General features: G+C 43.8%; 1 protein-coding gene and 1 pseudogene across 1 annotated transcript in view; one reads left to right on the top strand and one right to left on the bottom strand.

Annotated features, from left to right (window-relative positions):
* Grhl2 (grainyhead like transcription factor 2) overlaps nt 1-27174 on the top strand; it is a 134403-nt gene that overhangs the window by 47750 nt on the left and 59479 nt on the right. The window contains exons 4-7 of the mRNA XM_036208413.1: nt 3691-4084; nt 12390-12445; nt 14245-14401; nt 17210-17321. Of these exons, the coding sequence (XP_036064306.1) occupies nt 3691-4084; nt 12390-12445; nt 14245-14401; nt 17210-17321 (719 nt within the window). The remainder of the gene's footprint in view (nt 1-3690; nt 4085-12389; nt 12446-14244; nt 14402-17209; nt 17322-27174) is intronic.
* On the bottom strand, nt 690-979 carry LOC118597134 (annotated as a pseudogene).

Consider the following 27174-nt stretch of genomic DNA (forward strand, 5'->3'; position numbering starts at 1 on the left):
CTGCTGAAGACAGTTTTCTGCTCAGTCCCACACTCTTTCCTGCAGTCTGGCCCTTAAGGGAATGAGACTCTTCAAGGATTCCTCTTGGTGAGAAAAAAGCAATTACTGAGCTCAGAGAGGCAGATGGTAGAGACTCTGAGCAGCTGCCAGCACCATCCAGATGTTAGGAGGTGATATGTCCCCTGGTGGAGGTAAGAAGCTGGGTGGCAAGAGGACTAGATGAACCGAGATTAGAAGGGAAGGGCATCACAACCTGCTTTCTGATGAAGCCAGATGGAGGATGTCACTTGGCATGTGTAGATTGTCACCTTTCAGTTGTGACTTAGACGGCTACCCTAGTCGGTCTCGGCAGGATTTCATGCTTGCTGTGGCAGTCTGGAGTAGGGTCCTTTCTCTTCTGGATAGGATTATGTGAAGAAAAAGAGGGGGCCAGAAGGGACTGAAACGCTCAGCTGCTGCTCCCAAAATCACCATGCAGGCTCTGTCCTGCAGTGAGATGGAGAGGGACCCCTATTATAGGAGAGTCTCACTTTGTTCTAATTGCCCATTTGGGAGGTTTTTTTTTGAAAATCTGTGGCATCAAGTCCTAAAGTTAACACTATTCTAGAAGTGTAGTTCACCATATAGTGAATCTATGAATTTTTTTTTTTTTTAAACCAGAACATTTATTTTATGACTGGTTGAAATCCTCAAGATGAACTGGATGCTGCCACAGCTGCCCTGGGGTTTAGATGTTGTTCCTTCACGGAATCCATGTCTGAATCTTCGGTAGACAATTTTTAGGCGCCTCATCTACCGTGTTCCGGTACTGTTTCATCTCTTAGCCTGGGCACTCCGGTCACACTTCTCTTGCACACGGCAGGGTAGCCATCTTTGCCAGAGGTTGACTTCTGAAGGTGATAGGCTTCAAAGCACGTCAGTGGCACAGCGTGTATGCCTTATTGTGATGCTTTCCAAAGGGTGATGTTCCTTTCGTCATCTGGTTTCTGCCGCTGACGCCAAAGAGGAACTATGCATTTTTTAGACTAACAATTTGACTAGCCTTACACAGTTCTTTAGCTTGCTTATTTACTTGATAATGAGAACACTGAAAAAGATGTTTTGACTTGTGCTTCTTGATTAAAACTCATGTTTTTGTAATAAGTAGAAAAATAAAGAAATCTGGCCTGAAATAAACTGAAGGGAAATTTGAATATTTTGGCAAACTCAGTAGTATTATCTGTAAAGGGTCCTGGGTGGCTAATGGGTTATTGCCGTGTTTGTTATTCTGGTAGATGAACCCATTTATAGCAGGCCTGCAGTGCGTTATCCACACATACTGATGGTCCCTGGTGAAATGGGTTAGTGAAGTTCTAGATTACAGCTAAAGAGATGAAGAAATGCCCGAGGGTATTCATTCATCACATTCATCCTGCTTGGATCCACTAAGGCGGTCTTGTTATGGCAACACAGGTTTTTTTTTTTTTTTTTTTTTTTTTCCTGTTTGTTTTTTTAACACAGATTTTATAATGAAATATTCAGAACAGGGCCTTTATACTGATGCAAATGGGTGGTCTGGACTCTGGCATCATTTGGCTCGTTGGAGTCACAGTAAACGTAATGTCTGAATCTTTACTGTGTCTTCTATGTGACTACTCTGTTATTTAACCATGAGAACAGCTTACTACATACAGTCCCATTTGCAGACCTTAGGCTTTATTTCTTGGGGTGTTAATTTTTAGAGTTGGCAGATCTGTGTCAACAGCCTCAGACTGTTGACCTTGCTTATGTAGAGTCATTCTGAAGCTTCACTGTGAAGTTCTATCTGAAAAAAATCAAGGCTAAAATCATCCACTCTTGCCTGGTAGTTAAGTGCAGAGACTTATCTTCTTTATGAAGAGGAACTGGGAAAGCTTGACTCTTGAGAAAACCAATTTTATTCAAACGTTTATTTTTTCTCTCAACACAACATGCCAGTTAACCCCAGATAGGAAATGCTGGTTAAAAGTAACTCAAATTCACAATGAACAAAGATGAGGGAGGCTCAATAAAAACTTGCACTTTCTCTTCTCTGTTCCAGAGAACCATTCACAAAGCTCCCTCCCCAGCTTAGCTGAGCAGCGGGCCTTGTTAGCAAGGTCACCTTTTAATATCTACAGCAATCTCACATTCCTCTTTATTCCTCATCTCTACCCAAATTCTTTAATATAAATGAAAGTATTTCATTATCTCCTGCCCAAACTTACCTTTCTAAACTGCTTTCTTTCTCCTACCATAGCGGTGGTCAATGATCCCATTGTACTTCAGCATTTCCTTAAACCCCTAAAGTAATTAAATGGTGGGATATCCATGGACTGTTATTTCTTAGCTGATGAAAATATTATAATGATAATTTCTTTTTTTTGAGCTGGGGATCGAACCCAGGGCTTGCTCTTGCTAGGCGAGCACTCTACCACTGAGCTAAATCCCCAACCCCTATAATGATAACTTCTTATTTTGTTTCATAAATAGTGAAAAGTATCCTTCCCATCAACCCTTCAAATTACCATGGCTGTATCTTCCCCCTCTCTGGTTGAGACAAGGTTTCACTTGATAGCACGGGTTAGCCTGGAACCCAGTAAGTAGCCCAGGCTGGCTTCAGTCTTGAGCAGTCAGCCCTCCCTTAGACTCCCAGTTGCTGGTATTGCAAGCGTGAGCTGCCAGGGATCTCCATTTGAGAATGTCATCCATACACAGGGCAGGCAGCACACCGATCCGTGCCACCATGCAGCGAGCGCACTAATGATGGGCTTTGCATTTGTCCTGTGATCCACCATGTTCTCCTCAAACCCCGTCAAATCTCACTGTCAAATCATTTCACCTTTACTTCTGACTTGTATCTCTAAAAACTAGGGACATTTTATTATAAAGAAACAAATAAAGTTTATTAGAAACAAAATAATAACAACTACATTAGCAATATTAAATATTGACAAATTCACAGTTAAAGTCACTGCCTCAAAAGTCACAATACTTCATACTTATCATTTTGATTGTTCAAGTTAAGGTCCAAGTAATATTATATAATATCTACCTATCGTGGTTGGATGTTCAGATTTTATTTATTTATTCAAGACAGTGTTTCACTGTGTAACCCTGTCTGGCCTGGAAGTTGCTATGTGGACCAGGCTGGAACTTCCACCTGCCTCTGCCTCCTGAATACTGGTATTAATGGCATGTGCCATCATGCAGGGCTGCTAGTTAGGGTTTTAAAAGCTGCTTTTACCCTAGACCACCGGCCCCTTCTACCCTTCTTCCTCTTGTGCTTGCTTCCGCCATGTTGATAAATTTCCCTCGTCAGAAAGGGAACATGCCTTGGTGTGTCTGACTGCTCGTTCTGATATTCCGTCTCCCAGCTCTCTGATTCTGCAGAGCTGAAAGTTAGATGTCAAGACATGGTAAGATTTAGGGCCACCTTTACACCTTTTTTTTTTTCAAAGTGGGGTATGTGTTTTATAGAAGGTTGAGACCTCACTCTGTGCCACCCAGGGGTACACATACTTAACTGTCGTAGTTCTAATGACACAAAGATCCATGACATCTCATTGTCAAGTTCCTATCAGCCCTTCCCCTCATGATTTAGCAGGATGGCTGCCTGCCACGGTTGCTTTATCAGGGGTTTAAAGTGGAGATGCATTCTAATTCTGTCATGTCCCGGGTCTGAACACACAGAAACTGTCTTGGCACCAGTGAAGCCCAGAGCACTTTGAGCGGAGGCGAGAACCGAGTGCAGGTCCTGAAGACTGTCCCAGTGAACCTCTGCCTCAGTCAGGACCACGTGGAGAATTTGAAGCGCGAGCAGTATAGCGTGTCCATCACCGAGAGCCCGGCCGTCATCCCGGTGTCGGGCATCACCGTGGTGAAAGCCGAGGACTTCACGCCGGTGTTCATGGCGCCCCCGGTGCACTATCCCCGCGCGGATGGCGAGGAGCAGCGCGTGGTCATCTTTGAGCAGACTCAGTACGACCTGCCCTCCATAGCCAGCCACAGCTCCTATCTCAAGGACGACCAGCGCAGCACCCCCGACAGCACCTACAGTGAGAGCTTCAAAGACGGGGCCTCGGAGGTGAGTCCCGAACACAGCACTCTCCGTCTTCCATTCAGGGGTTAAACTGAGGGTTTATCTACTCTTGTTAATTTTAATGCGTTTGCTGGTAACTTGGTATTTTTAAATATGTGGGGGTATTCCTGTCTTGTCTCTTAGGTTATGTTTTGTTTTGGTTTAAGTCTTAAGTATTTCTGAGGAGTTAGGAGAAACTTAGGTGAAGTTCCACTTAACGGCTTTGCAGTTATCACCTTCCATCTCTTTGGAACTTTCCAAATGGTAGCCACTAAAAATGTTGCATGCCCGTTGTTATTTTTAAACAATGTAGCTCTTTGCAGCTTTTGTCAGACTGAATAGACCAGGTGGTGGCACCATCAATCCCGTGTATTTATGTGTGTGTACTTTGTAACAAATAGAGAGCTCCTAGTCTTCTCAGGCTCATCCTCACAGCAGAACCGTTTTTATCTACATGTTTATATTCACAAGTTCGAGTTGCATAAATGTAGAATTTTAGTAACTATATACAATTAGTTAGTCAACGTCAGAACCACAAGCTAGAAAGTTCTTACCTTAAAATGGACCTCTCTGACCTTGAAGTATTCTTTCTCTTGGTTCCTGGCATCACTAATCAGCCTCTGTCACTGTAGCATTACTTCCTTTAAAATTTCATGTATGTTGATACAATATATTCTTTTATATTGTCTTCTCTCATTTAGCATCTTTTTTGGATTTATTTATTTTTGTTTATATGCAAACAGTTTGTGTTTTTAAATCGATGATCCCAAAGTGAGTGTATATTACAGTTTGCTTACCAATCCATTGGTTGGTTGGTATTTGGTTGCTTCCAGCTGGGGGTTATCATGATTAATGTTTTGCTGAACAGACAGGTGTATGTTTTATCAGGTGTAATCTTTCATTTCTTGTGGGTGTCTAGGGCTTGGGATCAACTGCTGGATTATGAGGTATACGTGTGCTTTATCAGGCACATAAAGTATAGCATTTATGAGTTACTTTTATTCTGATCAGTGATATAAGAGTGAGTATCCCTGTTCTCCACACTAGTCAGTCTACCTAACTTCAGCTATTTTAGTGATAATTCAGTGGTGGCCATTCCGTTTTCAACCTGCATTTCTGTGTCTCGTGAGTGAGAGACTGTGAGTCTTGTCTCATGTAATTGTTTGCCTTTCCTTTTATCTTATGTGGAGTGTCTGTTCAAGTCTTTGGCAGTTTCTTTTATTAAGTGATAAAGAGATCTTTAGGTAAGGGGAATGGATATAAGCTTTTATCAAGTATGTGCTTTTAAGCCCAGAGTCTTTGTATTATTAAATAATCAGATCATTTTATCTTGTGAAATTTGTCTTACAGTTTATGCTTTTAAATGTTAAGATGTCTTTTCTAACCCAATGTCTTAACAACATCATATGTGCATCTATGTGTGTCTAAATTAATGTCTCAACAATTTTGCATGTGTATGTCTAAATCAATGTCTCAACAATTTCTTCGTTATGTGTCTAAATTAATGTCTCAACAATTTCCTCATGCGTGTCTAAACCAACATCTGACAATTCTCTTGTGTGTGTTTCTGGATAGCTGGTACTTTCCCCCCTTAGATGTAGGTTTCTGATCCACTTAAAAAAATAATTTTATAGTTTTTTTCTAAATGTATTTATTTTCTATCTTTTGGAGACAGGGTCTATGTAACTCTGGTTGTCCTGGAACCCAGTATGTAGAGCAGACTATCCTCAGACCTGCAGAGATATTCGCCTGTCTGCCTCTCAAGCACTGGGACTAAAAGCTGGGACAATGCTCTGAATTTGCATTTATCACTATCATCATCATCATCATCATTAGGTTTTCTGAGACAGGATTTCTCTGTGTAACTCTGGCCATCCTGGAACTTGCTCTGTAGACCAGGCTTCAAACCCAGAGATTCGCCTCCCGAGTGCTGGGATTAAAGGTGTGCACCACCTCTGCCTGGCCTAATTATTATTTTTGATGTGTGTTTATAGTGTGTGCACAGGCAGATGGAGGTCAGAGGACAACTTTCGAGAGTTACTTTTTCTTTCTACCATGTGGATCTTAGGAGATTGAACTCAGCTTGTCAGACCCAACCTGCTGAGCCATCTCTGACCCATTTTAGCCATGGTGTGAAGCAAGGCTGGGGGTCTCATGTGTATCCTGATACCCAGTTGTTCCAGCACCATTTATTAATTTTGAAAAGACATTCTTGTGTCCACTTACTTGCCATGGACTCTTAGGTTGTCCACGGAGGATATTGTTGGGGGCCACCTCTCCGATTCTTGACCTAGACTGCAGTGAGCATGCGCTTGTCATGTGGGAGCATTGCCCCGGGCGTTTCCAGGCCTATAAAGTGAGGTGTGGAGGGACTGTTGCTTTCCTAAAGAGAGACAAGGACACTGGTGCCGTGCTAAGTGCCCTCCCCTGGCTTCCTGTTCACTGCCATTGGGACAGAGACACCTAAGAGCTGTGAACCGCCTCTGATGACGGCTATGTTTCATGGCAGGAGGGTGAAAGGGCTACATACATGTGATAGATGACAACTTTGCTTTCAGGACAGCCCCACCCTTGCAATAATGAACTCACGCTCAGTACTGGAGGCCAGTTTATATGACCCACCTCTTAACACTCCTGTGTTGGAGATCAAGTTCTTACACATGAATTTTAAGGGACACAGTCACACCACAGAGGCAGCATTCTAAGTGACAACCATTTCATGATTGTTACCTGTGTTACCTAGGAAACTGTTACTCACCTGCCTCCTCAGAGAAGAGTGTGACTTTAAGATTCTTATTAATTCTATTGCATAAGATAGACCCACCCAGTGTTTGTTTAAAATCTGAATGTTCCTTATCTATCCCTGTAGATATGGCTTATCAACAGGTTGGCCAGCAGCAGTCACTCTCAAAGGGACACCAGCAACCCTGCCATGGCTGCCCCTGGGTGCTTATGAGTGCCTGTCACATTCTCTGAACTGGGGGGAGGGGGGAATGGACAGACCAACCACAGTCAGAGCTAAGCAATCCTCTACTCTGAGGGACTATCACGTTTCCTTGAATTTGGTAGCTTTTGTTTGTTTGTTTGTTTTTTCTGGAGCTGAGGACCGAACCAGGGCCTTGTGCTTGCTAGGCAAGTGCTCTCCCACTGAACTAAATCCCCAACCCCGAATTTGGTAGTTTTACAACTAGACTTTTCATGGCCTTGTAATAAAAGGGGGGGGGATCTGCTAATTAGCTTATGTGACATGTGACATCACTTAAGATCAACACCGAACTTTTGCAGTTTTAATCTGAGTAAGGGATCTTGCAGTCTGATACTATTGAATACTTGACTTGCCCCAAGGACTCAGGGGTGCTGTTGGAGAACAGCCAAAGCCTCACGCAGTCCCTTGGGAAGTTGGTGATTTGTCATGTGTATATTGCCATTGGTGTAGAGATACATAAGTCACAGAAGAGTGTGTGGATGTGGACCAAGATGCTGTCACACTATTTGGGGGACATGTTATCAGATATGTGTGTGGTGTAGATAAAGAAGGTTGGGAAGGAAGCTTGTAGTTGGGGCTTTTTTGGAGTCCTGAGTTAGCAAACAGGCTGGATGTGAAAGGGAAGTCCTGATCACTTGTCAGCTGTTCTTTCTGTCTCAGAAAATCAGGGTCTGCTTTGCAGACAGTTTTCTGCTGAGGTGACGTGAGTTGAATGATCTATGAATCTATGATAGTGACATAGATCATAGATCTATGAATCTGTGATCTTTGGCCTTCTCCTTGCCAGGTGGTTGTAAGGATGAGTATGAAGTCGTTCACCAGGAAAATTTGATTAAGGAAAACTCATCTAAAGACTATTATTTCTTTCCCGCAAACCCCAGAATGTCTGAGACTCTGGCTGAGTTGACAATGTTTGTTGACAAATGGAGAGTACAAGGGAAGGAAGCAGTTTGGGTTGCGTCTCATGTGAAGTAAACCTGGGGACCTCTGTACCCACTGTTCTGGAGGTGCATGATTCCGACATGGCCGGCCAAGGGTGTCTTTGCTCAGAAAGCTACAGTTACTCAGAGGGACTGCTGCTTGCTTTGCCAGCTGTGCCATTGTGAACGGGGTTGGGGGGGGGGTGCCTCCCTGTCAGTCTTGTCTATGTTACACTGGAAACATCCCTGCTTTGTGTAGCAGTCAGGAAGTAGTATGGGTCTCCTTGGTTGTGACACGCCCTCACGGAACACACGTGCTTTAGCATCTTGGTCCCACAGTTTGTAATGGGGATTGAACTTGGCCCTACACAGGATGAGTGAGTGAGTTATCGTCCAGGGACAGACATCCTAGCCTTGCTTTTTTTTTTCATGAGTGTGATGAATGCTCTCCCCTACTGGACTAAAAACATTCATGAAAATGGGACCCTCTCTGGTCTTGTTTAATATAGTACTTAACATGTGGTTTATCAGCTGGTGTGAAGAGAATTTTTAGCATAATTGGGCAGATGATTGAATGAATGGTAAAGCTGACATCTATGTCGAGAGAGGAAAGACACAGCTTTGTTTAGCTGTATCACATTTCCCCACAGGTAAAGAAGTCTTGTCTTCTTGTGGTATGTTCTTAGCAGATGTCTTCTCTTTGCCTCTCTCCTTAAGAACAAAACTAAAATGCTAATACTTATTTTAAATATACTGCTGTGTAAGGATCTAATGTATGTTATCACACCTTTTAATTGAAAATACATCTTTTTCATAGAATGTGTTCTAACCACTGTTCCCCTCCCTCCTCTCCTCCCATTATCCTCCCCACCTCCCCATCCATTCGACTCCACGACTTTTCTCTCTTTAGAAAGTAAATGGACAAATAAAACAAACAAAGCAGAACAGAACAAAGCAAAAAACAGGGGAAAAATCCAAAGAAAAAGCAGAAGACAGTGGGGCGCACAGGCGTGAACCCCCCCATAAAAACATCAAGGTGGAAACCCTAATATATAAGTGAAGGTGAAAAAAAATGCCCAAAGTGTTAGGAAGCAAAAACTCTGCCCTAATACCCTTGCGTTTGTTTTGAGTTGGCCAGAGATGTGGTTTGTACACACAGTATAATACCTTCTTTACCGAGTCCAAGTGAATAAAAAAAATCTGTAGATGTTTTGCATGACATTGTGTCTATTGACTTTTTTTTAATCATGCTATAAGTAATACTTATAGCATGTGTGGAGTAGAGGACCCCGACAATTGGTCAGAAAGCCCTAATGAAGCAACTGGTTCTAATTCTTTCTTTCTTTCTTTCTTTCTTTCTTTCTTTCTTTCTTTCTTTCTTTCTTTCTTTCTTTCTTTCTTTCTTTCTCTCTCTCTCTCTCTCCCTTCCCCCCTCCCTTCCTCCCCCCTCTCTCTTTCTTCTTTCTTTCTTTCTTTCTTTCTTTCTTTCTTTCTTTCTTTCTTTCCTTTTTGACAGAATTTCTCTGTGTAGCTTTGGAGCCTGTCCTGGAACTCACTTTGTAGACCAGACTGGTCTCGAACTCACAGAGATCTGCCTGCCTCTGCCTCCCAAGCACTGGGATTAAAGGCGTGCAACATTACCGCCCAGCTAATTGTGATGTTTTCTAATCTACTTAGTTTTTTTAAAAAAAGATTATAAAAATAACATAATAGAATTAAAGAAAAGTTAACATTGAAGAAAGGCAATCACACACTTGGCATCAGCTTTTTATTTTTTATTGCACATTAACATTTATGAACTGGAGCAGAATTCTGGTTTTGGCCTGCATTTATTGACAGTGTTTGAGAGAATAAGTTCTCACAGTATCATGTGTTCTCACACCACCTGGGAGAGTAGAATCACAGGCTTCACAAGTCTATTGTGTTCCGAGTCCTGTCCCATCCTTAGGCTGCCAAGCTTGGTGGTGTGGAGAGATTCATACAGCCATGCTCTAATGCTGATTCCCCAGGGTTGCTGGGATTGTTGCAGAGCCCTTGAACACAGACCTTGGAAATCATCCTTCCTATCCAAAGCCATTTCCTCAAATGCCTTTGAAAGCATCATGGAACCCTCCTACTTCAAAATTTCCTAATTTTTAACCATAGACCAGCTCAGATGAAGCAAACTTTTGTAACAACGAACATGTCCTTTCATGCCTTCCTATGGGATGAGTCGATATCCAGATTTAACAACTTAGTAGCTAGCTGGCTGAGTAAGTGAGCAGCCAAGTCTTTGTTAACGTAGGTTTGCATAGCACATATGGCTAGCGGCTACTGTGGTGGGCTGTGAGGCTCTAGACCATGAGGTCCTTCCTTCTTAATTTGTCCACAGCTGGCTGTGTACTTGGCTCTATGGATGCTTCAAGTTTGTATCCCTTGCCTTTCTTTCCCAGACTCAGGGTGGCCCCCTTTTACCCGAACTACCTTCTCAGTTCCTTTTGTCAACCAAAGCCCACAGATGATGGAATCCACAGACTTCCTGTTTCTTCCTGATAATGCCCACTCTACGTGCTTCCACTAGGATACATGAATGAATAAGTGATTCAACATGGACTTCATGCACAGATGTTTGCTGTATTTTAGTTTACTTTGTTGTTGCTTTTTATGTATATTTATTCCTCTCAACCAATTTTTTTTTTTTTTGAGGCCAAGATGGTATCTTTTATAATTTCTATGTTTCTTCTGGCACCACACAGATGGTGAAGCTCTAGAAAATTCTCACTGAAGGGTTTTCAGATTGACTGATTGCCAAAGAAACACAAAGCAATGCATTTGATTCTCCGTCATGATTACTGGATGAACCAACACTTGTGCAGTGTGCATGGGTTCGTGTGGGCGGTTAAACTTTGAGGGAAGACCGTCTTATTGGGTCTGAGGAATACGACTAGATAAGAAGAATTGTAAATATGTCAACAGAAACTGCAGAGTAAGAGCAAGCTGAATTCTGGACACAGTGGGTGGGGGTTGTCAGGATCATTCTGGAACTCTTGAAATACTGGACAAAGAATGGAGATGAGAGGAAGGAGGGTTCCATGACAGAGATAACTCAAAGCATCAGGACTAGATGTGTGTGCATGTGTGGACAACGTGTATGTATGTCCTTTACCAATATTATATTTGCTTTATAGGCCAAGAGAGTGTGTGTGTGTGTGTGTGTGTGTGTGTGTGTGTGTGTGTGTGAGAGAGAGAGAGAGAGAGAGAGAGAGAGAGAGAGAGAGAGAGAGAGCATGGGCCATAGCATGTGGGGGGTCGGAGGAAAACTTAAAGATGTCAGTCTTCTCCTTCCCCTATGTGGGTTCTGGGTATCAAACTCAGGTCCTCAGGCTTGGGGGCAAGAGCCTTCACATACTTCACATACAGGCTATCTCACTTAACCTGACATTAAAAATTGAAACCGTCTAAATGTGGCAACATACACACACACCAGGACCCGGACTGCTGTTTGTGTAACACTAACCTGTAGTAGGTAGCTGTTCTATCTATGACCTTGAAGCACTGCCCCCAGAGATGTAGCAGGTAACTGCCCTATCTGCCTAAGACCTTGAAGTACCTGCCTTTGGGGCATGACTTGGGGGCTACCCTTAGGACCTGAGATGCACACACTTTGGCCCATCTCTTCTCTCCCCCATGGGTTTGGATGATGAGACAGATGAGGCTGAAGAACAGTGTGGGATTGTAAGTGGGCCTTCCAGTACCCCATGATAAATCTCCTGTGCCATAGTGAGTTTTCTACCCTAATAAATTCCTTTACCCTTTAAGCAGACTGCATGGATTTCTCGCATTATTAACCTTAGATCCTCCTCCCAAAATCTACTCTAAAAACATCTGCTAAGAGAGGTGCTTAGAGGATCCTGGGGACATCAATATGTTATTATTTACTAGGATTTAATACAAATATAAAATGTTCATGCTCTACCCATCATGCTTGAACTGGAACTCACTCTCTTAACCAGGCTGGCCTCACCACAGTTTATGAGTAGCATTTAACAGAGAAAATACCACACAATTTTATATAAGGTAAATGAGCTAAAACTTAAACCTTGGTGGTCCTACTCTAGAACTATGCTTCTAACCCCTGCATTAGTGTGCCTTTCACTGTGTCATTTTGTCTCTGCAATTGGTCTTCCATTAATTTTGAATTTGTAACATTTAGAATAAATTGTTAGGGACAATATAAAATTGAAGACATGGTTTATATGTTTGAAGACACAGCATCCGAAACATTTTTCCCTTCCCTAGGAGATGATGAAATGGGAACAGGAAATGGTTACCACTATATTGTTATTTACTTTTTGTTTTTGTTTTTTTAAATGTTTATATACATTCTCAGCCTATTGGTTTTAATTCTACAATTTAAAATTTTCAGAAATTTCGGAGTGCTTCTGTTGGTGCTGAAGAGTATATGTATGACCAGACAACAAGGTAGGTCACCAGGGGAGGCATGTCACCAAGAGCCTTTTAAATTTTTTATCCTATTATTTTATGTGTAAGGTGTTTTGCCTGCATATATGTCTGTGTACCACATGCGTACCTGGTTCCCATAGAGCCAGAAGAGGGTGTTCCATCACCTGGAACTGGAGCTACAGATGATTGTGAGCCATCATGTGAGTGCTGGGAATCAAACCTGGGTCCTCTGGAAGAGTAGTGCTCCTAACCACTGGACCATCTTTCCAGCTCCAACCTTAGATTTTTTTTTTTTCCCCAGAGCTGAGGACCAAACCCAGGGCCTTGCGCTTGCTAGGCCAGTGCTCTACCACTGAGCTAAATCCCTAACCCTCAACCTCAGATTTTTATCAAATAAAAAGATTTAAAAAAAAAATCTTGGGCTGGAAAGATAGTGCAGAGGTTAAGAGCACTGACTGCTCTTCCAGAGGTACCGAGTTCAATTCCCAGCAACCACATGGTGGCTCACAACCATCTTTAATGAGATTTGGTGCCCTCTTCTGGCCTGCAGTCAAACATGTTGTATACATAATAAATAAATAAACCTAAAAAACAAAAAACAAAACAACAACAACAAAAAAAACTTAAGTGATATAAATAAAATATTTCAAAGTGTCTAACAGAGAAACCAGAGTTCATCCCAATCCTGTAAGTGAGGTCACGTTTGAGTGATCTTTGCTCCAAGTCTTTTGGAGACTGAGGGGTGAGTGGGCTGAAGACCTGAACCCAGTGGAGAGGGACCAATGATTCACAAAGTACAGAGTTTATTAATGGTCCCCTTCTGTGGTTTATTCCACAGTATAACCAAAACAAATTAAATAAAAAAAGATATGATTCATATTATTCTATTAATTTTAAACAATCGATACAGTCTTCAGAATTAGGAAAAGTCAATGTTTTTGTTTTATAGATTATATCTTAAAAATATCAGAGAAACTATTTGAGCAAAGACCTTCAGCTCTTTCTGCAATGAGGTAGACAGTAAACATCAGACACTCTTGTCCCAGAGCAGGCAGCAAACCAGTTGTCGCAAGCCATCACCTCTAAGGCCCTGATTTGGAGCGGCCTCACCATGAATCCTTTTGCAGGTTTTAAAACAAGAGACAGGCCAATTTTTGTGGCACATGCCTGTGATGCCAGTGGCTCAGAGGTTTGAGGTAGATCTGATCACAACCAAATTCCAGGGAAGTGTTAGCTGCAGCAAGACCCGTTCTCAAAATGAAACACTAAAGGGCTGAGGATGTAGCTCAGTGATAGGATCCTGGCCTGGAATGTGTGACATCATAGCTTTAATTCCCTCTATTGCAAAACAAACAAATAAAATGAGAGGGAAACAACCCCGTTAGGGAGGGAATTCGATGCTTAGTAGTGAATGTTTGAATTATTTTGAATTTTCACATTTTGAAAATTTTTTAAGTAAATTGTGGCAGATGCAACAAAAACTGGGCAGATACATAAAATGAAGAGAAGCAGTGATGTTTGAATTGTTCTTAGGTTGAATGTCCCAAGATCTGCCCTGGGTTCTTGGGCATGAGTTTGCCCAGCACATCCTGGACTTTCTCCCCACTTAAACCATCTGGTTTATGAGCCACGGTTAAAAATGCTGTGTATGCTGTGCAGCACTGACCCTTGGTCTGCACTCATTCCTGCTGCTATATTCTGTATGTTGTCTGTAGAGTAAATATTTGTTAGTATTCATATAAGATACTGTTGATGTGAAACTTCTCAGGGGTAGGAATGCTCAAGGGAGCTGGCTGCTCTTTCTTCTTTCTTCGCAGTGGAACATTTCAGTACACCCTGGAAGCCACCAAATCTCTCCGTCAGAAGCAGGGGGAGGGCCCCATGACCTACCTCAACAAAGGACAGTTCTACGCCATAACACTCAGTGAGACCGGAGACAACAAATGCTTCAGACACCCCATCAGCAAAGTCAGGGTACGGACCGCGCTTCTCAGAATAGAAGTAGGGGTGACTGGAGGGGTGGAATTGCTCCCTCACATCCTTGTGGAATGGCATGGGAAAAAAATTCCAAAATAAATAGCTCAGACAGTTTGGTGCAAGAGAACCTATTGGCTTCCAGTTTATCATTTTAATCAGTAACCGATAAGCCCCAGGGGAGTTGAGCATGCTTTTTCACTGTATACAAAGAATTCCTCTGACCTCACTCACGGCTGGTAGGCTGTGTGGCTGTTTTTGGTTGATCTGTAAATCAGGATGTGTTGGCGGGTGCAGGGTGGCTGAGAGTATTTCCTGCCTCACCCTGGACCATGTACAAGCCTTAGAAAGCCTTCTGTAGCCCTCAGCGCACCCAGATTCACAAGTGAGGGCCAATCCCCACCTGCAGTAGCTGGGAGGGATTTCAGGTTCATGAGTATCAATCTCATCTGTGCGAAATGACGCTGGAGCCCCTCACGGTTTCTTTTGGGAGCCTGCCAGTACCAGGCATGTCCATCACTGCCAACAGGGAGGGGGCAGCTCACTCGCCTCTACTTGAAAGTTACTGCAGACTTTAGAAAGGATTGAAGAACTTTCCTGGTGTGTTGCAGAACAGATTTTCCTGGTTTATAAACTGCTTCATGCTGCTGAGAGGACTGTATTCTGTCTGTATCTGAGTCCTACTAAGCATTTCAGCTTGAGAACTAGGGAACCATGGCACGTCTAGAACACAATGACCCCACCACGTGTCTGCCAGGCTCCTATGCACAGGTTCCAGGACACTGTCCATTGTGGGCAACATTTACATGTTCCAACCCTGTGGCCAGAACCAGGGTAGAGGGCACACTGTGTCAACAGGTCACACAGTGACAGTGTCTTCCTCATGTGAAGGACTGTGCTAGGCATCGCGTATCCAATAACTTATTGGAACTAACCACGACCCTTTTTAATAGTAATCATAACAACCCATTGTATTATTGTAATATTACACATATGAAAACTTGGCTTTCAGAAGCTAGGAAGTGACAGTAGCCAAGACGGGAGGGGCCCCTGGCCTAGGTGCCAGCTTCCTGATGCAAACTCTTCTAAGCATTGGGCTGGGCTCGTCTAGTCCCAGTCTGTGTGAGTTCTGGGCTCCCTCCCCAGCACCACCAAGGAAACCAACTACAACTAGAAACTGCTCTGTAGAGCTTCCTGAAGGGATGAAAAGAGGAGAAATTTCTCCCAGGGGTCTCCATTCCAGACATGGGTGTCTGGGAAGAATACCTGGGATGCATTTGTTTTTCCTTTAAAAAATCTTAAATCCCAGGTTAAGAGTTTAATCATATGTGTACAGTACCATGTGAACACTCTGCAAAGGTGGTGGCCATTTAAGGATGAGACAGCAGCTTGAATTTCCCCAATTGTTCCACTTCGTTGGGATCATGGAAGTCCTTTAATATGAAAATTTTGTGCTGGGTATGATGGCACACACCTTTGATCCCAGCACTGAGGAGGCAGAGGCAGGAGGATCTCTGTGAGTTTAAGGTCAGGCTGGTCTATAAAGCAAGTTCCTGGACAGCCAGGGAGACACAGAGAAACCCTGTCTCAAAAACAAAACAAAACAAAACAAAAAAACCAAACAAAACAAAAAAACCCAAACAAACCCAAAAACCAAACCAAACCCCGAAAAAAAAAAAAGGTTAATATGAAAATTTTATCTCCATTTATTCCTTCCATTTTGGCTGAAAATGTGATCTGAACCAGTTTTGGTAGCTCTTACCTATAATTCCCACTCTAGAGGCTGAGACGGGGGCATTGCCACCTGCATTCCATAAATGACAGTGAATATATATATATATATATATATGTGTATATATATATATATACACACATATACATATACATACACATATACATATATGTGTGTATATATACATATACATATATGTGTGTATATATATATATATATATATATATATATATATATATATATATATATATAAATTTAGTTTAATGGGGGCTGTTTGTAATTTAGAACTGAAATGGGGTTGGGATTATTATTATTATTATTATTTTTATTTTTTTTTCTGTGAAATAGAGTTAGTTTCTCTACCTCCTGTAAAGAACAGCCATGTTGTCTTGAAGTGTATAGCTGCCCTTGTACTTTGGGTTATAAATTACCGGAGGTTTAAATCTCTGTTCATCAATATGAGTTTGTCTCCTAGCTCTTTGGTATTTCCTGTGTGACTCTCATTACCTGCTCCACTCCAGCCTGAGGCACTTCCATAGGCCTGCTTCTTTACAAATAGCACCAATTGCATTTAAGACAGAAGGTTTCAGATGTATTTATGCCTAGTGTAACCAAACTGGTGTTCCAGCTAACCACACAAACCACCAACTTGTCAGGTTGCTTCATCTGATTGTGGGAGCTGGTCCTCTCCTTCCACCTTGTGGGTCTCTGAGGTCTCACTCAGATCATCAGGCAACAAACACCTCAGCTCGCTAAGGCTCTCCTTACCCTAGTCTCTGCACTTCCTTTTCTTTCTTTTTTTTTTTTCCAGGCAGGGTATCTCTGTGTAGTCCTGGCTGTCCTAGAACTCACTCTGTAGACCAGTCTGGCCTCAAACTTAGAAATCTGCCTGTCTCTGTCTCCCAAGTGCTGGGATTAAAGACCAGAGCCCCCACCATGTCTGGCTCTTCATACTTTTCTTAAACAATAAAAGGTACATTCTGGAAACACACCCTTGGAAGAGCTGCCAGACGTGGAGACTGTGTGAGGCAGTGGGATGCTGAACAGAGGGTAATGGCTGCTGTTCTCTCCTGCAGAGTGTGGTGATGGTGGTCTTCAGTGAAGACAAAAACCGAGATGAACAGCTGAAATACTGGAAATACTGGCATTCCCGGCAACACACGGCCAAGCAGAGGGTCCTTGACATTGGTAAGTTGCGTGACTCTCTGGGCTCTGACAACCTGGCAGGCTGCCAGTCAGAGCCCAGTACAGTGACCACAGCAGGGGCTCATGTAGCACTTTGCCATGCCAGGCGCTGGATTGTGCATGCTACCTGTGATAACACACTTAGTGCACAGATCAGGCTGAACATCGGTCAGGCTGAGCAGAGAACAAGGCATTTATTTCTCTTCCATTAGCTCCAACTTATATAACAACAGTAATGCATTTACAACAACTGTGCCAGTGTCTAAAACATTTCCAGCCCCGTGTTTGAGCCTAACAGTTCGGATAAACCCTTGTCCCCTTTAATAAAACTCATGCTCATGATGATCAAGACCCCTCGAGAAGGGGGGGGGGTGTCATGTGACTCTATAGTGACCTATTATGTGCAGCTTTGTCCCAAGTCCTTTTCATTCTTGTATATACCTACTGCAGAGTAGGTGGTCAGGGACAGATCTGAGAGATCTTGCCTGCCAGTCAAGAAGAAATGAGTCTGCTGAGTTTCTTGTTATCTCCCAAATGCAGTATCTGCTCTCTAAAGACTAAGGAGGCACCGGACAGCACCATCTACCCAGGATCCAAACAGAAGGCAGACACCATGCCAAGTAGTTCCTTGCCAAGGTTGGAAAGGGTGGCGCATTGGGAGGCAATCCAGATGGTATCTGAGGGGCTAGAGAATCAAAGAGGAAGCCACCCAGCAGGAGCTGGGACCACAGAGGAAGCAGTTTTCCATTGGGAGGTGGAACCCCGGAGGAGCAGCTACCAGCTTCAAGCTCAGTGCCAACAGGGAGAAGTGCCCAGGCTTTGCTGCTTCTGAGCTCCCTGCCCGGGCTTCTCATGGGTAGATCAGACCCAAGGCCAGGGGGCACAGGACCAGAGACATAGAATTTGTGGAGATTAGCTTCCTAGACCCAGAGAGGAGTTGGAGGAACTGGAGAGCATACTTAAAAATTCCCAGAAATTTCTTGAAAGTATAGGCAGTAATAGATGGGTTTAGCAACATTATTCACATAAAAAAAACCCTTTTCTTATATTTATGGTCATAATCCTTCTTTAGACTTTGAGGCTGTGGTCCAGTGAATGTAGGCAGAAGGCAGATTTTCATTGGGCATCATAAAGTATTAAGCCAGTAAAAGATACTTGCTTTCATTTCTGATACAACACAGCAAGGGCTTTTGTAGATTTTTTTCATCATGGCGTCCTTGGTAACCCCCTGGACCAATGGCAGAGGTTAGCCAGTGACTAGGTTAGAGAGTCACCAGAGGACATTTTGAAACTAATATAGTACATCTCGTAGAAGTGCCAAGCTACTCCCTTTCCTCCTTTTCCTCAGCCCCACACACAGAGGGCTTGGGTAGACCGAGAGAGACACCCAGGGGACTGAGGGAGGGAGAAGGCTCTACTGCGTGAGGTGAGTTCTCCTCAAATCAGTACAAGCTCTGGGATAAGAACTGTCTTCCTAATCCAATCCAGTGCTCAGAAACCCCGAGACCGGGACGAAGGACTGGGGAAACTTGCCCTAACCTGTTCTATAACCGCCTGTGTAGAGCAGAGGAGCAATTTTATTTTATTTGAAAAGTTAGTCTTATAATTATTGCCCAAGAAAACGAGAGAAGCAATTAAATAGAAATATGGGCTCAGTTCAGATAAGACAAGTAATAAAGGCGTCTTGCTGGCATGTCTGGCGGTTCACCTCTGACACTGCTTCAGGGTTAAGTTTTCAGGGGTGGCAGTGATTTCCCGCCTCTCCAGCGCTTCAGATAAATCTTTATCACCTCCCATTTGCCTCCAGCCTTTTCTCCCCCATAGAGCCCCCAAGCATGTGTGAATGCAGAGTTCGTGTGCATGCAGATGTGTACATGCACATTTACACAAGTGCACTTGCACACACACACACACACACACACACACACACACACACACATACTTCACACTTCATCTTTGAGCTGAGTTTTTGCAAGAAGCTTCATGGGAGACTGGACTGCTTGCTTTCATCCTGAGACCAAGGCATAGAATCAGCTTTTTCTCCTGTGATTTCAGAACCTAATCTCCTTCGACTCTAACTTCAGCCTGAAAATTGTTCAGGGTTAAACTATGTAACTGAAGGTTCAGGCCCAGATTCAAAAACTACACTCCCTGGCAGGAGATGGTGCAGTGGTCAAGCCTTTTGCTAACCTCTGCTCTTGCAGAGGACCCAGGTTCAATTCCCAGCACCCACATGATTGCTCACAAGCATTTGTAACTCCAGTTCCAGATCCAATGCCTTTTATATCCTCCCTGGGTACTAGGTATACACATGGTGCACATAAATCCATGTAGGCAAAACACTCAGAAAGTAAGATAAATAAATCTAACAATAACAAAAAGACAGTTCCCAAATTTCCACCAGTGTCTGTGGTTATTAAGTTCATCTGAACCCTCCAGGCACTGACCTTCAAGCTGGAATAAGAAACTGAGGCAAGGCCTCTTTAACTGAATGAAATTCATTGTGTGTGTGAGCATGGGTGTGCCACAGCGTCCATGTGAAAGTCAGAGGACGCTTATGGGAATTGGCTCTTTTTACCATATGGTTTTCTGGAATTGAACTCACATCCTCAGGCTTGGAAGCATCTTTTACTGGCCATCTTGTTGACTTAAGCTTAAGTTCTTTTTTTGATACAAGGTCTCACTCTGTAGCTGTGGCTGACCTGGAACTCATCTGTAGACCAGGCTGGCCTCAGCTTTAAAGGATCTGCCTGCCTCAAGTGCTGGTATTAAAGGTGTGTGCTACCATGCTCAGCACTCTTTAGAGGTGGGCATTATAGGACTCACAATCTCTAAATTATGCCTGCCACAGTTTTGAGTTTGGGCATGAGTGTGTTTTCACCTCACTTTGTAGGGTGCTAAAGTGACCAGCCCATCCCTGTTCATTCCATTTTCGCTCCTTTCCCCGCCAGAGGTCAAATTCCACAGACCTCCCCCCCCACCACAAACCTTTCCCATCACAGACCTCCCCCACACCGCAGACCTTCCCCACCACAGACCTTCCCCACCACAGACCTCCTCCACCACAGACCTTCCTCCACCACAGACCTTCCCTCTCCTGACCCAGACCTTCCTCTCCCACCACAGAGCTTCCCTCTCCCGACCCAGACCTTTCTCTCCCACCAAGCCTCTGATTTACCCATCATGCCCTTGTACTCATGCTCAGGGACATTTGCCAGCTCTTGCATTCTGTTACAGCAGGAGGGTTTTTTGCCTCTCTTTACACAAGCTTATTTCTTTGAGGTCCCCCCTTCATCTCCCATGCCTCATCCCTTGTGCTGGCAAGGTGTTGTTGCTCAAAGCAACCCCAGGAGTCCACTGTTTGGTTCCGTGAAAGAGAAAGGAACCCAAGCCAGGACAGAGGGAAGGAGGCTACCAGCTTGGGCCTCCGTTCCCAGAGTTTGCGGTTCGGCTGAGTCTCTTCATCAGCTGCCTCCCCACCCCCACCCAGGGTGCTCTGGTTCCCTATCACTGTGTCGGCTCATCACACTCCATCTCCATCAAACTTGTCCCCAAGTTACCTGCTGTTTATTGGTCCATGTTTGTATGTCTTTCTGTTTTCTCTTTCTAGATGGTAAACTCCATTTGAGAGCAGGGTCAGTATTGTTCCTCTGCTCTGTGCTTCGCACAAAGCCAGAGACAAAGTGAGTGCAGAGATAAACACTGAAAGAACGCCTGAGCAGATGTGTGTGAAGTTCTCATACTGGTGGAGGGTCGGTTTAAAAAAACCCATGCTCGGGATGCAAAACAAACAGACACATAAATAGGTAGGTAGGTAGGTAGGTAGGTAGGTAGGTAGATAGATAAATAGATAAAATTTCACCCTCAAAACAATCATTGTGTTGCCTGAAAGCTGAGATGTGAGATGGCAGGGCAGGAACTCCATCCCAGCCCACACTTGGCGAGTGGGTGAATGGAACCCTCACGTGGCGGCTGCTCCCCGACTCTGTTTTCTTTGCTGTATCTCAGCGCCTGGCTGGCTCTTGGCTCTGGTCACACGCTCAGACAGAAGACAACATTACTGTCACTCTGACGGCCTGCTGCTCTGTCCTGACACTGAGGGTGTTCTGCTGTCTGACTGGGACCGTTGTGTAGGCCTGAATATCTGAAGCCGGGTCGGTTGTGTGGGTCCTACGCATTGGTTCATGCTTGAGGGTGGGGCGAGGAGCATTTAGCAATGAGCCCCAGCTCCATAGAAGTCAAACAAACAAACACACAAAATTCTCCAGGTCATGCAAGCTCCTTCCCGGGAGCGTCTTGAGTAATGGCAACTATTCCAGGCTGTAAATAAGTTTACACCCTGCTGCTCAGAAAGTACTCCATGTCAACTATGCCTCCCACATGGAAAAGGCATTTAAATGATATTTGTTGTTTGATTGTCCGTGGGTTTGAAGGCCTCATTATAGTCAGGCATTGAGTCAGTGATGAGCCCATATTTTTTCCACACCAACTTGAGGAAATACATGCATACATTCATTCAGCTGATAGCTATTGAGCACCCTCTGTAGGCCAGGCTTTTTCAGCCCTGGTGATTAACACGTAGTTAAGGAAAGGGCCTTACCCTCACATTGCCAGTACCTACAAGCAAGGAGCTGAACAACTGAAATGTCCAAAGGATAGTTTCTGAGGGTAGATATTTCTGAAGGGATGTCAAGGCTGTGTGAGTTCAAAAGGAACTGAAAGACGCCGCAAGCCAGGAAACGGCACCTGCCTAGATAAAATGGTTAAGATTAAAAAATTATGATGGAAAACTATTTTATAGATCTATTAAGGAAGATAGGAGAGCTAGGAAGTGGGGGCACACTTGTTTAATCCCAGCACTCGGGAGGCAGAGGCAGCCGGGTCTCTTGAGTTTGAGGCCAGCCTGGTCTACAAAGTGAGATCCAGGGCTACACAGAAAAGATAGGAGAGACTCAAGCTTTCTCATGCATCTGAGAGCGAGAGCGAGCTGATGGTACCAATGCAGGGAAAGCAGGGCATACAGAACGACTTCAGTGTGGCAAGGTTTGCTTTTGAAGGAGATTGAAGGTAACGTGAGAGTGATAGACCCATGACCCACCAGTGGAACCTGCTGATCCCCCGTTCTACAGGCTCCCTGGGTAAGCTGTTTCCATACAGCACACACTGAGGCCTAATGGAAGCTGTCTGAGCTGGAGAGGGTGCACGGGGCCCACAGACCTGCAAGGCCCCAGTACTGGAAGCCCATTGGCTCTGTCCACCTAAGACCTGGTTGGCCACCCCAGAGCTTTGTTGAGCATTGGTGGCCAGACCTGGAGCTGTGTGGAGTGGCGAGGATGCTCTTTGGTCCGTTCACTACCGCCTTCCCCAGTGTCTTCACAGAGGAGCATCAGAGGGAGGTGGTAGGAGGGACTAAAGTTGGAGTCCTATCTCTCCACAACATCATTTTTGCAGAGATATGGGGTGTGCTCATGAGTGTGTGTGAGGTCACACACATGCCCATGCGCTCTTTATATATGCTTTCCTGTTTTTAGCTAATCTGTGCTTTTCTATTATTGAACAAAATGGATTTGGAAGCACCAGTACTTTGCAGTGCCAATGGACAACATTTTATATGTAGTTAAGCTGACTTACGTTGTTATTCAATCTCGGACTTTAATATTGGCTTGGAGTTCATTCCTGCTCCAGGGTTTATTAGGTGTAGTGTTAATAGAAATGCTGTAATTATACATTTGATTTTCGTTATTAGCACACCATTATAGATAGGATTTGTGAGTGTGTGTTCCCCGATTATGTCTTAAGAGTCACTTTAAAATTGTGTCCCATTGTAGTAGTTTCATGTGAAGGAAGACGTTTGTATGAAAACGCAGTTGCAATGACGTGAAAACACTCCTGTAAGTTTAATTTTGTCTGAGGATCAAATGAAGTCTTCCAGAAGGTTCTCGAGCCCAGAGTCCTGATGCCTGTTGTGATTACTGGGTTGGAATGTTTTCATTCCAATTCCATTTCAATGTGTGAGACTCATGAAAATAAGAATTGTTTTCAAATTAAATCTTCTTCTCCTCCAGAGTTTTCTGGAGGAGCCTGGCTCTGCTGTGTGGATATTCCTCCTTACAGTTTTATAAGAAGTCCCAGGCTGGCTATTCCAATAGGTAGAAAATGAGGAAAGGCAATTGGTGTCCAGCCAATCAGCGAGGAGGGATTTGTGGCCCAGGGAGGAGATGAGCCCCATGAGGAGATCTAGCCACTGGCCACTCCTTCGCTAAGCTTAGCTCAGGGCTGCCCCGGTGTCAGAATGGTAAGACTCCCCTTCTCCCACAGTGTGGAAAGTGCAGGGCTTTTCTCCTTAGCAACCAGTCAAGTAATTCATCTTAGGACATTGTTGAGGTTGCTTCCATACTTCGAAATGTACTTAAAAATTAAACTTGATTTCAAAATAAAACAAAACCCTGAGATCCCCCCTCCCCCCAGCTTTGAAAACAGTCTGTGGAAGCCAGCAAGAGCCAGAGAGCAGGCCAGATGCCCAGTTCCACTTCAGAACCAGGTGTGAGGGGGCGTGTGGGGTGCAGGCCAGGAACCTTCCAGATCCTCCTGTGTTTTTTGCCACATGCAGGGTAAGGCAGGCTCTGCTTGGGAGGGCGGCACTGAAGCTGTGGTTGCTGGAAATTCCTTTTCATCTTCAGCTTTGGTTGGGAAATATTTATGTGATAAAAGCATCATCAGGTATGAAGGTTAGGTATTTAAAAAAATCGTAAAATGCAAGTGCTCTTTAAAGCTTAATATTTGTTCAGACAGACAATAATTTTTGGTAATAGTAGACCTACTTGGGTTTCTGTTTATTGTATGCATGTCTCAATTTGAATTTCAGCAACTATTTCTGTCTGGGTCAACTGATATGAGTAGCCTGGACTCCCCAGTTCCCTCTGGGAAGGGTCAAGCTACATGTACTGATTACCAGAGGTTGGGGCTCATTCCCAAACTCCAGCCCTTGGCCCCTCTCTTCCTTGTTCCTAGGTTTCACCTCAGACCCTAATCTATTCACATCTCGACCCAGCATAATGTCTTCTCTGAAAATTGTTCAGTGCTGTCAGTAGGGATATTTTCACCTTTTTCTGCCTTTCACCCTTATTCTCAACTTCCTTGTTCTTCAGGGCTCTTCTCGAAGTGGCACACACTTCCCCCAGCTGCAGGAGACTCCCTGGGTGTCTCCGCAGAGTGGGTAGCCACCTCCCTGTTAGGCTGCATTGCGATGCTGTATTCACTTGGCTGTCAGGTTCCTTCTGTCCTTCCACCGGATGACCCGGTTATTTGAACGAACAGGGTTCCTTTAGAACCTTTACTTACCCAGCACCTGGTACAGATATTGTGTGTGGGGTAGCTGAACAAATGTTCTGGGCACGCTTGAGTATCTGGGGCAGTTGTGGTAAGCACACATGCTCTTGTCCAATTAACAGGGAAGCATGCTTGGGTGGACTCAACTCTGTGAACTCATTTGGGTGACATTTTTCTGTGTGTGTGGAGACACACACACGCACACACATACACACACACACACACACACACACACACACAGAGACAGACAGACAGACAGAGACAGACAGAGAGACAGAGAGACAGAGAGACAGGGAGAGAGAGAAACAGAGAGAATGAACATGTGAAAGGGTCACCTTGGCTGTCAGTCTTCAGGTGTTGACCACCTTGTATTTTGGAGACAGCATTGCTCATTGGCCTGGGACTTGAACCAGGAATCTGCCTGTCCCTGTCTCCCTACTGTAGGATTGCAAGCATGTCATCACAAGCTACTTTTTCTTTTTTTTTTTTAACCTGGATTCTGGGGAATTGCATTTGGACACTCATGCTAGCAAGGCCAGCATTTGTCAGACGGAGCTGTCCTCCAGCCCAGTCATGCGACTTCTTGTGTTAGCTGCCCTTTAATTACACAGTGGGTTTTTTTAATAAGACCTAGGTAACCAAGATTCAATTTCTTAGTGTAGAAACATAATAGTGCACACTAATAATAGTGCACACTAATAAGCCAGGGGAGAGTCTCCTTTTAAGCCTAGCTAGAAATTATTAGTTTTTCTGGATCAGACAAATGAGAAATTGTTTAAAAGCAAACAAAAACAGAGGCTGGATTTGGAAATTCAAAGCTGTATTTTTTTGTAGCCGTTCTCCATTTTCCCCTGTCTGCCCTTAGGAAGTCTTGTCTTTCCAGGTCCAGAACATTGTTTAATGAGCCTTTTCTGATAAACAGCTTATCTTTTCTCCAGAATATTCGAGCCTGAGTGGCTGATCAGAAGGAATGTTCCAGGGAAGACCGAGTGTAGTGGATTCTGGAAGACACGCCCCCTCCCTACCCCATTTTAATGAGAGGGTGGAGCTGCTCCATAAACAGAGACTCTGCCAGATGCTAATGAGAGTTCAGTGTACACACACACACACACACACACACACACACACACACTGGGACAAAAAATGAACAGTTCACATCATACAGAGGTATTAATTATCACCAAAGCACTATTTGATTTTTATACATTGTAGTTCACAGATTGATGTTGTAGGCCAGCAACAAAATAGTTAAAGTTAAAATTCTCTGAGTTACATAGACCAATTAGAAAAGTTGATGTCTAGCCAAGTTTTGCGCCGTGCTGTATGTATGTGCTCACATGTATGTGCGGTTACATGTCTGCACGCGGATATGAGCTATCATTTGACTTAGCTACTATCTCACTGCTGCTCTTCTGAAGTCATTTGCAGATCAGACACACTTGTGTGTGCGGATCTGTGTGTGGTCTAAACTCAGCCTTTATGTTTTGCTTAGAAAACACTTCACCCACCGAACCATCTCCCTGGCCCTAGGACCAGCCTTCTTAAAAAATGAAATCAATATCATATAAAAAATAATAGCATACATGGAACATAATAATAGTCTATATAATACATTTTTCTTAATTTTGTTTGTATTGTTATAGTTTGAAATCTGTAACATTGTCCTATACAACTCCTGCCCTGGAAACCAAACACAAGCAATCACAGGAGTAGTGGGAAGAGGATCCTAGGAAGGAAGGAAGTTCTTTAAAACCACCCCAGGGAGGCTATGATAATGAGCGTGGAGAGGAGATAACAGAGACCCATTGACTACTCAGTGTTGATCACATTATACATTCATAATCTCACCATAAACATTCTGGATCGTTTCTTTTTTGTGCACACTTGAAAGGTTTTATGTCACAGCAGCCAGAAGGGTTCGGCTGTGTGTGTAGACAGAGCTTTGTAGGTGCTGGCTCCAGCTTGTCCGTTCACCAACCAGTGTGGTTGCAGTGTGTTTCCCAGAGTTCATGTGCTGGCAGCCCAACCCCCAGTCTGTGTGCTAACGTGTCTGCGTCGGGAATGATTAGATGAGGTCACGAGAGGAAGATGTACAGCTAACTCTGTAAGAAGAGGGTGAAGCTCCTGAGTTGGAATGCTCCCTCTGTGCCTCTACGTTTTCTCTTCCTCCCCATGCTGATGAAGTATGAAAGCTCTTACTATAGGCCATTGTTTGGGGCTTCTCAGCCTGGAAAGCTACAAGCTATTGTTTTTAAAAGATTTATTCATCTATCTATCTATCTATCTATCTATCTATCTATCTATCTATCTATTTAATATGTACACAGAAGAGGGTGCCAAATCTTTTTTTTTTTTTAAGATTTATTTATTCATTATGTATACAGTGTTCTGCCTGTATGTGTGTCTACATGTCAGAAGAGGGCACCAGATTTCATTACAGATGGTTGTGAGCCACCATGTGGTTGCTGGGAATTGAACTCAGGACCTCTTTTTTTTGTTTGTTTTTTTTGTTTTTCGAGACAGGATT

This window comes from Onychomys torridus, chromosome 16 (genome assembly GCF_903995425.1).
Source record: "Onychomys torridus chromosome 16, mOncTor1.1, whole genome shotgun sequence".
In the NCBI taxonomy this organism is placed as follows: domain Eukaryota; kingdom Metazoa; phylum Chordata; class Mammalia; order Rodentia; family Cricetidae; genus Onychomys; species Onychomys torridus.